The 13880-nt window shown below is 34.5% G+C and overlaps 1 protein-coding gene across 9 annotated transcripts in view; it reads right to left on the reverse strand.

The window, feature by feature from the left end:
• Bcas3 (BCAS3 microtubule associated cell migration factor) overlaps nt 1–13880 on the reverse strand; it is a 573169-nt gene that overhangs the window by 347625 nt on the left and 211664 nt on the right. For all 9 annotated transcript variants that reach the window (XM_005321544.5, XM_078042365.1, XM_040269079.2 and 6 more), the window contains one exon: nt 799–1063. In XM_005321544.5, the coding sequence (XP_005321601.2) occupies nt 799–1063 (265 nt within the window). The remainder of the gene's footprint in view (nt 1–798; nt 1064–13880) is intronic.

Raw genomic sequence — 13880 nt, forward strand, 5'->3', positions numbered from 1 at the left:
TAACAGAATAAATGTATTCTATATAATTCCATTTATATATAATGGGGAAAAACATGTTTAAGGATACTTTTTAGGAGTAAAACTGTTTTTAAATATAAGTGGGGTTAGATTTGCCTGGCATGCAAGACTTAGGGTTCTATTCCCAGTACTGTAAAAAATAAAATGTAAAGAAGCAAATATCATAAAAGTCAGAATTCTGCTTTAATGTTAAAGAGTGGAGGAGAAAAGGGGGATCTGGTAATGTGCTCTTTATTGATTGAAATGATGGTTACATAAATATTTGCTCCAAGATAAATAATGGCAATACACCTTTTTTGTTTGTTTGTTTTCCTATAACACACTAGTATAAATTTCACAGAGATGTATTTTAAAATAAAATGAAAATGTTGCTCTATCTCAAGTACACATGAATCATGACCATTCCTCTGCAACAATGAATATTTCTCAATGAAATATATTACTAGCCCATTATAGACAGAATGTTCTGAAAGAGATATATGAAAATGGGATTCAGTTCTCTAAAGCTATGAACATAAATTCAAAAATTTTTATTCTATTAATAGCAATTATCCCTTATACTGAAAAAATTAGGAAGTTAAAATAGCATAGTAAAGATCATTATTGTATTGGTTCAATTTATTAAATGATTTAATAAATAAGAATGCCTTCAATGAGATTAAGATCTTTTTATTACAGGATTGGTGATGAAAATATTTATTTTATCCTACATTTCAAAAACTGAGAACACATTGAAGGAAGACTAAAGGGAAAAGTGAAGAGAGAGAAAATTAAGTTTACCATGCAGAGGTGAACCAGAAGGGCTGCTTGATAGGCCTGGAACAGGACTACAGCGGCCTCCTTGCTTTGACGTCAGTTCTTGTTCAATTTCTTCCAGTCCAGCACTTTTCTGGAAACGGCTCATGCGATTAACTACTCGTGGTGACATATGTGTACGAACACAAGGCTGGCCACCATAAGGGTTGATGGGGAAAACATGAGAAGTACCCCGGAGGGTACTGACCACAACCCAACGACAGTCATGGCTGAAGCAGATGTCCTGTACCTAGAAATAAAGAAAGATACAAAAAGAGCTGAAATTATTTGAATATACCCTAAGAGCATCATTTGTCACCAAATCTGAACAGAAATGGGTGTAGCATTACTGAATGTACCTAAGAACAGTTTTTAAGTAAAGAATTTTTATTTTACAGATGAGAGTTTCATAATGATGTTGATCAAAATTCCATTTTAACAAATGGTGCTAGGAAAACTGGTTAGACACACACATAAAAGGATAAGACTAGGCCCTTACCTCTCACCCTGCACAAAGATCAACTCAAAATGGATCAAAGACCTAGGAATTAGAACAAAACCTATACAACTCCTGGAAGAAAACACCCTAGCACATAGGCATAGGAAGCAGTTTTCTCAATAGGACTCCTAAAGCTTAAGAAATACTGCCAAGAGTTTATAAATGGGATGGCATCAAATTAAAATGCTTCTGCACAAAAAGAAAAAAAAATTTAATGTGAAGAAAGAACCAACAAAATGGGCAAAATATCTTAGCTAGCTACTCTTCTTACACAGGGTTAATATCTAGAATATAGAAAGAACTCAAAAAACTTAACACCAACAAAAACACAAATAACTCAATTAATAAATGGGAAAATTAACCAAATAGGCACATCTAAAATGGAGAAAGACAAATGGCCAACCAACAAATATATTTAAAAAAAGATCAACATCATTAGCAATTAGGGAAATGCAAATCAAAAACCACACTGAGACTTCATCACACATCAAAATGAAAGTCATCAAGTATTCAATAATAAAAGCTCTTGGTGGGACTATACAACCACTATGGAAGTCAGTATGGAGGTCCTCAAAAGACTAGCCATGGAACCACCATATGATCCAGTTATACCACTCCTCAGTATTTATTCTAAGAATTAAAGCCATTGTACTATAGCAATACATGCATACCATCATGTTTTCAGCAGCACAATTCACAGCAGCCAAACTACGGAACCAGCCTAGGTATTCATCAACAGATGAATGGATAAAGAAAATGTGGTGGGCTGGGGCTGGGGCTCAGTGGTAGAGCGCTTGCCTTGCACATGTGAGGCACTGGGTTCGATGCTTAGCACCACATATAAATAAATAAAGGTATTGTGTGCGTCTACAACTAAAAATTTTTAAAACTGTGGTATATACAGATAGTTTACTTTTATTCAGCCATAAAGAAAAATGAAGTAATGTCATTTGCAGGAAAATGGATGGAACTTGAGATCATTATTTTAAACGAAATATGCCAAACTCAGAAGCCAAGGGTCCTATGTTTTCTCTCATATATGGAAGTTAGGGAGGAAAAATAAAAAGAAAGGTGGGGGTGGAAGGGAATTTCATGAAAACTGAAAAGAGATCAGTAGAATAGAAGAAACAGACCAGGGAGAGGGAGGAGGAGAGGAAAAAGGGAAATACTGAGGAGTGATATTGATCAAATTATATTGTTATACTGTGTGCATGTATGAATATGTAACAACAAATTCAATCATTATGTACAATTACAACACACCAATAAAAATGAAAAAAAACATAAAAATAACTTTAAAACTATCAATACATTTTCACATGCTAGAATCAAAAATAAAAAGAAAAACATCTTTAGACTTACTGAGTAATTTAAGCAATAGAATGATCATGCTATCTAAAACCATTTTCCAAAATACCTATAATCAAGATCATTTCCTGGTCTGTTAATGAAAAGTAATTTCTTTCTTTCATTTTAAGAATACTTGTAATATGAAGTGGAGTTAACAATCAATATCAAAATAGGGAGACAGAATTCTACCTAATGCTTACTTAGAAAAGTGCTATTAAAGTGATTCTATTCTATGACCCTGAAGACATGTAGGCATACATGAATGAGCAGAGCTGCTAAAGATATTAGCTGCCAAATGAACTAGAGAAACTTTAATTCTTTAAATAACATTACAAGTCACCCACCCACAAAATGCAAAATGATATATCTTTTGGTATTATCAACTAGCTGGATGGGTTTCATTCTATAAAAGCAGAGAGAGTATGTGTGTGTGTGTGTGTGTGTGTGTGTGTGTGTGTATGGGGGGTAATGGCAATCTAGTAATAAAATGATGACATCACTGGCATGAGCTTTGTATCTCAATTTTGGAATGCTGATTTTTTGTTTTGTTTTTGTTTTTTTAAATATTTACTTTTTAGTTGTAGTTGAATACAATACCTTTATTTTATTTATTATTTTTATATAGTGTTGAAGATCGAACCCAGGGCCTCAAGCATATGCTAGGCAAGTGCTCTACCGCTGAGCCACAACCCCAGCCCTGGAATGCTGTTTTGAATTAACGTTTTTTTCATCATAAAATCTAAAAGCTGGGGCTCGGGTGGTGACTCAGTGGTAGAGCGCTCACCTAGCAAGTGCGGGGGCCCTGGGTTCAATCCTCAGCACCACATAAAAATAAATAAATAAGGGTATTATGTCCATCTACAACTAAAAAATAAATATTAAAAAAAAAAACATAAAAGCTGGGCAGGGAGTGGTGACACATGCCTATACTCCCAATCACTTGCAAGGTTAAGGCAGGAGTTCCAGGCCAAACTGGACAACTTAGTGAGACCATGTTCAATCCTCAGGGCTGCAAAAAATAAAAATATTAAAAAAAGGAAAGCTGAGTGGAATTTGTATCACTGACTTAATTGTACAGTACGCATATCCTCACATAAAACATTTTTTAAGTACGGATCAGGCAACTGTGATAAACAGAAGTTGAACAAATACAGCCTTAATTTGCTATACAAACTTCCTGTTCTCAAATGTAGGCAACAAATATATTTCAATAATTTTTTTAAACACTCCCTATTTACAATTCTAACTCGGGCACTAGGAGATTCGGGAAGCAAGGATATAGTACATGCTCTTAATAAGCCACATTTCAAAATGCTATGAAACTAAATCAGGGAATGATTGTGGAGAGAATGTGGTATATATGAAACCAGTGAGGGTGTCTTTTAGAACTGGGGTCAACAAACTACTTCGGTAAAGGGACATACAGTAATTTTAGACTCTACAGGTCAGAAATCAAAATCAAGGGTATTAAGTAGATACTTATAAATATAAGAGAAAAAAATTAATATAAAAATTTATTGATGAGATTCAAAATATAGTAATAATCCACTAGAATTTTTATAATACAGATCTACTAATTAAAAGAATAAAACTCATCTTTAGGGAAGGTTTTTTTTTTTTTTTTTTTTTTGTACTGGGGCACTTTTTTTTTAACACAAGGGCACTTAACCACTGAGCCACATCTCCAGCCCCCTTTTACTTTTTTCTTTTTTAAAAATTTTATTTAAAGACAGGGTCTCACTGAGTTGCTCAGTGCCTCACTAAGTTGCTAACACTGGCTTTGAACTTGCAATCCTCCTGCCTCAGCCTCCCAAACCGCTGGGATTACAGGGATGCACCGGCAAAAGGGTAATATGTTCTCAGGTCAGTAATTAATATTGCTATAGTTTAGAAGACTCAGCAGAGTACAGAGGAATGATTATAGAAAGCCTTATTAGAAGATTTCATACAATATATAAGTTATGAACATAAGACCAATGAGATGAAAGTACTTTGAAAAATTCAATCATAAGAAGATATTTTGTTTTGTTTTCAAGGTGAATATTATTGTACTCAATTCAATAATAATACATGACAATTACAGAAAAATACTTAGTTTAAAAGAACACATACATATAAATCTTACAATCCAGAGGCTAATATTTCTTCATCTTGGAATACAACTTTCTAGTCATCTCTTAATGCATAATTTAATACACAGCTATCCATTTATATATATGATGTGTGCATGCATACAAAAATCTACATGATTAGATTAAATGTGGCCAATTTTAAACACATAGCAATCTATAAATTCTAATAAGATTGTGAAAATAGAGGGAAACAGTGCTGTAAGTATAAAGCCCTATATATTATTATAGGCTTTACCTAAAGGTGGTACATCATGGTAAATATACCTATTCTTAAGTAGCTATATGGCCATGAGAAAGCTAATTAATAAGCTAGTTCTGCACCCTGAGGTTCTTAATGTGCAAAATAAGTGATAATCTCATAGCAGTTAGTATGAATTAATTAATATAGAGAGCACTTAAAACAATACCTAGTTTTGAATAAGCCCTGTACAATTAAATTCAATCACATTACCATAAAAAATATATTCCAGTTCTGTCCAAACACCTATCTCTGTTTTCACTGTTACTAATGTGGACTAAGCCACTCTCCTCTATCTACTAGGTTACTATATTAGCCTCTTACCTGGACTCTTAATTGAAACCACCTGAAAGCAACACAAGACAAAGTAGATAAATTATACTTCTTCAACATTGAAACCTGCTGCACATCAAAGGATATTACTAAGAAAGCAAAAAAGACAAACCACAAAATGGGAGAAAATATTTGAAAAAAATACATCTGGTAAAGATCTCATATCTAAAATATATAAATAACATACAAATCAACAATATAAAGACACTAAATGAAAATAAACAATGGATTTGAACAGAAATTTATGCAAAGAAAATACACAAATGGCCAACAAACTCATGAAAAGATGCTCAACATCTTTAAGTCACTACAAAAATGCAAATTATACCCACAACGATAGCTAAAAGATAAAAGACCAGAACAAGTGTTATTGATGTGGTACACACATTAGAACTATCATTCATTTCTGGCAGAAATGTAAATGACACAGCCACCTATAAGGTATTTCAAAATATTAAACAGAGTTATCATATACCCCAGAAGTTTTACTTCTAGATGCTCAAAAGAACTGAAAGTATACATTCGCACAAAAACCAGTACCCTGATGTTCATAGCAGTATTCCTAAGAGCCACAAAATAGAATTGCTCCAAATGTCCTTCTCCTAATGAATAGATAAATGGAATGTGATATACCCACATAAGTGGAATATTATTCATCCATAAAAGGAATGATTTCCAATGCAAGCTTAAAAATGAATGGACTTTGAAAGATTATGAAAGTAAAAGATGCCACACACAAAAGGCTGAGTATCACACCACTCCATTTATATAAACTGTACACACTAAACAAGTCCACAGATATAAACCGGATTAGTAAATGCTAACAGCTAGTAGGAGGGGTATGGAGAGTGACTGCTAATAGGCACCAAGTTTATTTTGGTGTGATGAAGATGCTCTGGAATTAGAAAATAGTAATCATCATACAACTCTGAGGGTCAGTCATGGTGGCCCATGCTCGTAATCCCAGTGACTTGGGAGGCTGAGGAAAGAGGACCTCAAGTTCGAGGTCAGCCTCAGCAACTTAGACTTTCAGCAACTTAGAAAGACCCTGTCTTAAAAAGTATGGGGATGTAGTTTATTGTTAGAGCATCCCTGAGTTTAATCTCCAGTAATGAAAAAAAAAACTGATCTGTGAATATACTAAAAACCATGGAATTGTATACTACACAATGGTGTACAATTTGATGAAAAGGGAAATTCTATATTTCTTTTTATAGCTTGCTAGTCCCTTAATTCTTAAAAATGCCTGCCCTGTCCTATGCTTAAAGAAAGGTACGCAGCTGCTAGGAGGCCTAAACTAACATTTTATCTAATGTCCATTTTAACTCAGTTCACATCTGGTGTTAGGTTAAAGATTTGAATACGACATGGGTAAATAGTATAACCAGATGTTCTTATTAAGTTTCCCTCTGTTCAGCATAAAAGTGTGGCATAAGAAGAAAAACTCAAGCAAAATCTCATTAGAACATGGATTATCAAGTTTAGCGCTTTTAGTTATAAAAATGTCAGAGTTTTTAATGAGATACAAATTAAAAATTAGGAGTGTTAAACTGAATGTTTTAAAAATTTAGTATATGTAATTTACTATTTCTTAAATGTTTTATGTATTATTTACCATATTTCAAAAACGTCACACTCATTTCTCATTGTAATAATGTAAATTTGAATTACTAAAAACACTTAGATGCTAGAAAGCTTATGTATTTGTTTGTGAACGTATATTGTAGTCATATTCCAAGAATTTCTATTTATACAAACATGTAGGGGCAATCTGAGTAATGCCATTTGGGGGGGGGGGTGTTCTGGGGATTGAACCCAGGGCCTTGTGCATGTGAGGCAAGCACTGTATCAACTGAGCTATATCCCCAGCCCAGTAAGGCACTTTTTAAAAAATATATTTTTTTTAGTTGTAGACAAATACAATACCTTTATTTTATTTATTTATTCTTATGTGGTACTGAGGATTGAACACAGTGCCTCACACATGCTAGGCAAACGCTCTACCACTACGCCACAACCCCAGCCTGAGTAACGCATTTTTAAATTGATCTCATTGATTTAAGAATCAAATATTAGGCAACCAATATCTAGTGCAGCAGACATACGCTTACATGGAACATGAAATTTCTCAAGATTTTAATTATAGTGAACATTTTATCAAAATTTAAAAATAAAACCATATAGTAAATTCACAAAAACAGATTAAATTCAAAAGTATATATGAAAAAAGTGAACTGGAGTAGAGAATGAAATGTTACATTTTAGCACCTAAGATGCAGCAAAAAGCATCTTATACAACTGCAAATTCACCCTAAAACCTCAAATAACAACCTCAGTTAATAACAGAAATAAAACTTTAGGATTATTTTAACATCCTAAAATCTGAAGCAGTCTCAAACTTCAGTGTGATAAGAAGCAACTAGATTATTTAAGAAATACAAATCCTGTGTTCCCTCCTTCAGAACTCTGAGTAGGTATTAAGGGGTTGGGGCATGCACACATGACCAAAAAATCTACTTTTTAAAACACTCAGAAAATTACTTACTATTGACCTAAAGTAATATTAAGTTAGAAAGCAGAATTAAATAAGTAGCAATGGTACTCCTTCCAACTGTACACCAAACCTTAGAGATCATGGAAAAGATGTTTTCAAAAATGAATATATGGGATGGAGTTGTGGCTTAGTGGAAGAGTTCTTGCCTAGCATGTGTGAGGCATTGGGTTTGATTCTCAGCACCACATAAAAAAATAAATACAGATATTGTGTCCATTTACAGCTAAAATGTTTTTTTTTAAAAAAGAATATATTAGATAATAGGAATAGTAATGTAGGACAAGAGTAGGGCAGAGCACTGACTGTAAAGAGCAAGAAGAAATTTCTGAGATAAGAAAAATATCCTGCACCTTTTCTTTGACAACATTGAACTGATACATAAAAATATAAAAACTGTACATACTAATGGGGTACCATGTGAAGCCCTGATACATGCAAACACATGCAATCCTAAAACCAGTTCAAACACTGTTCTGTATCTTGATTGCGGTAGAGATGTTTACTACTAGGTAGAAAACTCAATACTCATCTCTAATGTCCACTCACTCGCCTAACATTACTACAGATGCTTAATATGTGTTTGCCTAGTCTCTCTTACACAATGCTCAGAAAAGTTATGATTGGTCAGACAAAAGCAAATGGAAGTTGCAGGATTCTAGAAAAATATCTGGTTTTCTGATAAAATAAATTAACACGATTGGTGATGCCCTTTTTCCTCAACTGATTGCCTAGAATTCTGAAATGATGTTCAAAGAAATGGCATGTATAAAACAATTATATAGGAAGGGGCAAAAATGTCAGAGACATTGTTGAGCTTTCAAGACCAACAGCAGACTGCTTGTATAATAGTAAAATAAACTCTGATTTTTTTTTTATACTGTGAACTGAACCCACTGAGTCACATCCCCAGCTCGTTCTATTTTTTATTTTGAGATGGAGTCTCCTAAGTTGCTGAGGCTGGCTTTAAACTTGCTATCCTCCCGCATCAGCCTCCCAAGTCGCTGGAATTACAGGTGAATGCCACCACACCTGATTAAAGGCTGATTTAAAAATCTATTATGTATACTCTTTTCTTTGGCTAAAAATACACATAATTATTCAAATAGCAACTTGTTCTCTAATCCTAAGTGGGTTGAAACAGAACAAAGAGACTTGGATAGAGTCTCAAAGCAACAGTTTTTAGATGTCTAGTGAAAACCATAAAAGGCAACTCCCATATACCAATAACTAATGTGCCAAGGTCAAGGTCAGCAGATGTAATAAAAATATATGGCATGGAGCTGGGGCTATAGCTCAGCAGTAGAGCACTTGCCTCGCACTTGCGAGGTACTGGGTTCAATCCTCAGCACCACATAAAAAATAAACAAAATTTAAAAAGATTAAAAAATATATATGTGGCATGTATAAAGCAAGGTCCAAGTCAGGTGTAATAAAAATATACAGAAATATAAAAAGAGAAATATTTGCATAACCATTAACCACACACTGGCAGAATTTTTATCCTTCAGTATCAATAAAAACACTTTCATTAAAAATGTCATATCACAGAGCAATTGTAACCAAGTGAATAGTAGTAAAGACTACTTGAAGACAAAATAATTGGAAAGTAAGTGCAGGAAGTATAACCTACACATACTTTGACCTTACTTATTCCCTTACCCTGTTAATTATTCATGTTCATTTATTCATTCAGTAAATAATGATGGGAAGCCTATTATGTGTTTTACACCCTTTTACATATAAAAAGTAAATAATTAGCCCATTTTCACATGGAAACAGAGAGAAGGTTGAAGCAGAATGAAGGAGAAAAGTGGCAGTTTGATTAAGACCTGACATGTACTGGGCCACAGTGGCACTTGCCTGAGGTGGTACACACCTATAAAACCAACAACTTGGGAGGCTGAGGCAGTAGGATTGCCAAGTTAAAGACCAGCATGGGCAACTCAAAATAAAAGATAAAAAGGGCTGGAGATATAACTCAGTGGTAAAGTATCCCTGGGTTTGATTTCCACCCTCAAAAAGATAACACATTGCTGTTCCTCCTTTATCCTTTTTCATAGAAGAAGAATGAAGTTTTCAACTGTAATCCTTTTTGTCTAACATAACACAATTTGTTATCCATACAATATGCATCAAAAAACTAGTTCCCAATAGGATTTGGCTGATGATTAAAGGAGATAATACAACAAAGCAAATAGAATAGTAATTAGTATATTTTTTAAAGTGTAACTGTTAACAAGTACTAGATCAGTAAAATAAAGATAATGCTATATAAGACATAAAGTTCAAAATATTCTTTATTACTAACAATATTAATATGAAGTCCCATTCAACTAGATAGAAAGGCCAGATTTTCAAAATTTTCAAAACTAATCAGAACATATGGAGACTTTAAATACTATTTTGTACTGAAAAGACTTTTATCAGAGCTTAAAAATAACCTAATCTTGTAAGCTATCTTCTCTGTCCTTATATTTAGTGGAAAATGTTACACTTCACTCATGAAAAGACAGAAAAAAAGGAGTGAAATAAAAAAAACATAGGTGAAAGGGAAAAGATGGGTAGGAAGGACTAAAAGAAAGGAAATTACCAGACAGCAAAGATCAAAGTTTTAATCCCAACTCTCACATTTCTAACTGCACAGAAGCTGAAGATACAAATCTTTTAGCCTACAAGGATATTTTCTGGTTTAAAGAAATTGGGGAAGGGGATGTGGGGACTGAATCCAGGGGTGCTCTACCAGGTGCTGTACCACTGAGTTACATCCCCAGTCTTTTTTATTTTATTTTGTTTTATTTTTATAGGGTCTTGTTAAATTGCCCAGGCTGGCTTTAAACTTGTGATCCTCCTGCCTCAGCCTCCTGAGTCACTGGGATTACAGGTGTGTGCCACCCAAGTGTTTCCAGGCTTAAATAAAATATTTGCCAATAATTTATTTTTAAAAATATGCCCATCATTAAAATATGTGAGGCAACATAAATGTAGTCCTGTTGGAAGATTATACTGCTAGGTTTCTAACTAGGAAACAAAGAAATTAAATAACCATCTGAGTTGCTACCCATGAAAGATTAAGAAAAAGAAAAAAAAGAAGAAAAGAAAAAGACTGAAATAATACCAAAGAAGCAGCAAGAAGAAAATTCAAATGAGAGCAGAAATTAATAAAACTAAAAAATAGGTAAACAATAGAGAAAAATCTATGAAACAAAAATAACTTTTTTTTAATTTAAAAAATGCCAAAACTCCAGAGAGATTGAAAAAAATCAAAAGAGAAAAAAATCATCAGTACAGGAATGATTCAGGGGACAGCACTACAGATCCAGTACTTGTTAAACGGATTAAAAAAAAATCTATGAGTAACTGCATTTAAATAAACTTAGAAACTTAAAGAAAATAGGTCAGTTCTTCAAAAACCACAAACTAATTCACCCAAGATGAAATAGGTTATGTGAATATACCTATAACTTAAAACTGTGTTTCAGAAAATGGAAGAGGAAAGAGAACTTCCAACTGATTTCATGAGGCTACTAGATGCTGATAATATAAAATGTAAAATGATAAAACTTGGAAAAATGTACAGGATAAAATCTTCAGGATTGAGAATTAATCAAACAGTTCTTTAGCTTAATACGAAAAGCAAGATCCATTTAAAAATCTAATAGATTTGGTCTCATCTAACTAAAAAATTTTTGCCCTGAAAGCCCACATGAGGAGGATTTAAAAAAACAAAACAAAACACCAAGCTAGAGGTTGGTAGAAAAAAAATTGCAAACTACTTATCTTACAAAGGAGTAGTATCTACATAAGGATTAGTGTCAGTAGAGGAAAAACTGATAAATCTGCTCTCAGCCAAATTAAAAACATTCACTGTAGGTAAATGCTTGTACAGCTAAGCATGTGATTACACTCTTGGCACCTATGTCAGAGAAATTAAGACTAGTCACATAACATACTCATAACAGAAGAAAACCACAAACAGTCCAGATGCCCTTTAACAAGTGATTGTTCCAACAAACTGTGGAAGGTAGGTATGGTGATAAAGGGCAAATTGAAGGAAGGGTTCAGTATGCTGAAGGTGGTGGTAGACACATAGACTATATAAATTTGTGTAAATTGATACAAATGAATACAAATAAACCTGTTGGGGTCTAAAAAAGATTCGTGGATTCTATCAATGTGAGTATCCTGATTGTGAGATACCATAGTTCTACGAAGTGTGAGTATTCAGATGAAACTGGGTAACGTGTACATGGGCGCTCTTTCATTATTGTTTTGTACAGGTAGAGGTGAAACAACAAACATTCAATATTTAAAAACATTGAATGTTAATCCTTGCTAATATAATAATACAGGGCCAGCAGTCCTCATGGGCCTGCTTCCTGATGCAGCTGGCCTAACTTTGATGGGAGATGAGGATGGGAAGTGGCACAAATGTCACAGACTTCAGGATGAAACAAGGTGGCTGGGGAAAGCAGAGTGGGAGACAGAAGGAATGTCCTGCTGTCTCTGGAAGCAGATGCTAGGAAATAGCAACTGTTACTCATAGGAGGAAAAGTGGCACCAACACTAGGGAACCAATCATGGATCCAAGGGCCAGTGAGAAGAAAGGCTAACATTCCAGAATGTCCACATATATCCAAAAGGTTCCCTCCCCTGCCACACAGGTAAGGGATAATGTTACCACATGGTGACTGTCACTGGAACAATTGACAATGCTCACATTGACTGCATGTTTTCATAGGGAAAAATACATGCTGGAATGGGTTATAAAAGGATAGGGCCCTTTAGTCCAATTAATGTACTGTCATTGTAGCTTATATTGATGTATGGATAATGGTATTAATGGCTTACATGAGTGTAATTAAATGACTGTGTCAGAGGTTATCCTTGGCCATGTACTGAGGTGATAATGGGACAAGTTCACAATAGACCACCTATCAGGCTTCCAGCTCCTTCCCATGTCGTATACCAGAAACAACACAAAATCCCAGGAGGAAAATATTTAGGTTTTTAATGGCTGCTGAGGTACTCAGAGGTGTTATCCCAGTACAACAACGCCACCTGCCTGATGAAGCAACTAAGTACATTAGAAAGAAACTATTAACCTGCTACTAAGTTCTAATCATGACTGAATAGCTGAACCACAGAGGTACAACTTTCCAGATCTGCTGTGGGATGAGTTAACTTAAACCTGAGGTGGGAAGGGCCCAACAAGACCTGCTATTCAAATGGGAAGGGGGTATTCCAAAGTCCAGCCAGCCTGATACCTTGAGTTTTATGCCTACACTATCTTCTACTCCACTGCCTGCAGCAATGCCACCGGCTCAACAGCCCCTTGATTCACAGAGCTCCTGTTAAATGCAAACCACTAATGGTTCAGCCAAGATGAAACACGATGATATTCATGGGGCCATGGCAGTTATATAATCCCAACAACTCTGGAAGGTTGACTGAAGTAAGGAGCAATCAGCCCAGATAATGGAGAGCCATCACCCCCACTTTAATACAGGGTTAGGCAACCTATAACAATGGGCCAATCATACTCACTATGTACATATTTTCTATGGATAAATTTGTTCAAAAATGAATGAATGGGTTCCCAGGCAAGGACACAGGACTATAATACCAAAGAGGAGTACATAAAGGCAGGGATGAGCAAGATCACATGCCAAGAAAATAATTAGTCTAAGAGGTAGAGCCTCAAATCACACAGGAAACTCAAGACTTGAAACTTAATGGCATCTGACCTGCTGGGTTTTATATTTTTTGAGACCAGTAAGTCTTTGATTCCTTCCCATTTGTTCCTTTTGGAATGCCTATTGTATTCATATCCCCCTCTAGAACTTTAATAAATTTCATAGGTCCACTAATGGAAACAAATTTTGCCCTAAATTGAGTCAATCATATCTAATTTGGATGATTTAAATGATCAGATTAGAAATTTTTGAGGCAATGATATTTTCA

Source organism: Ictidomys tridecemlineatus, chromosome 3 (assembly GCF_052094955.1).
Source record: "Ictidomys tridecemlineatus isolate mIctTri1 chromosome 3, mIctTri1.hap1, whole genome shotgun sequence".
NCBI lineage: Eukaryota > Metazoa > Chordata > Mammalia > Rodentia > Sciuridae > Ictidomys > Ictidomys tridecemlineatus.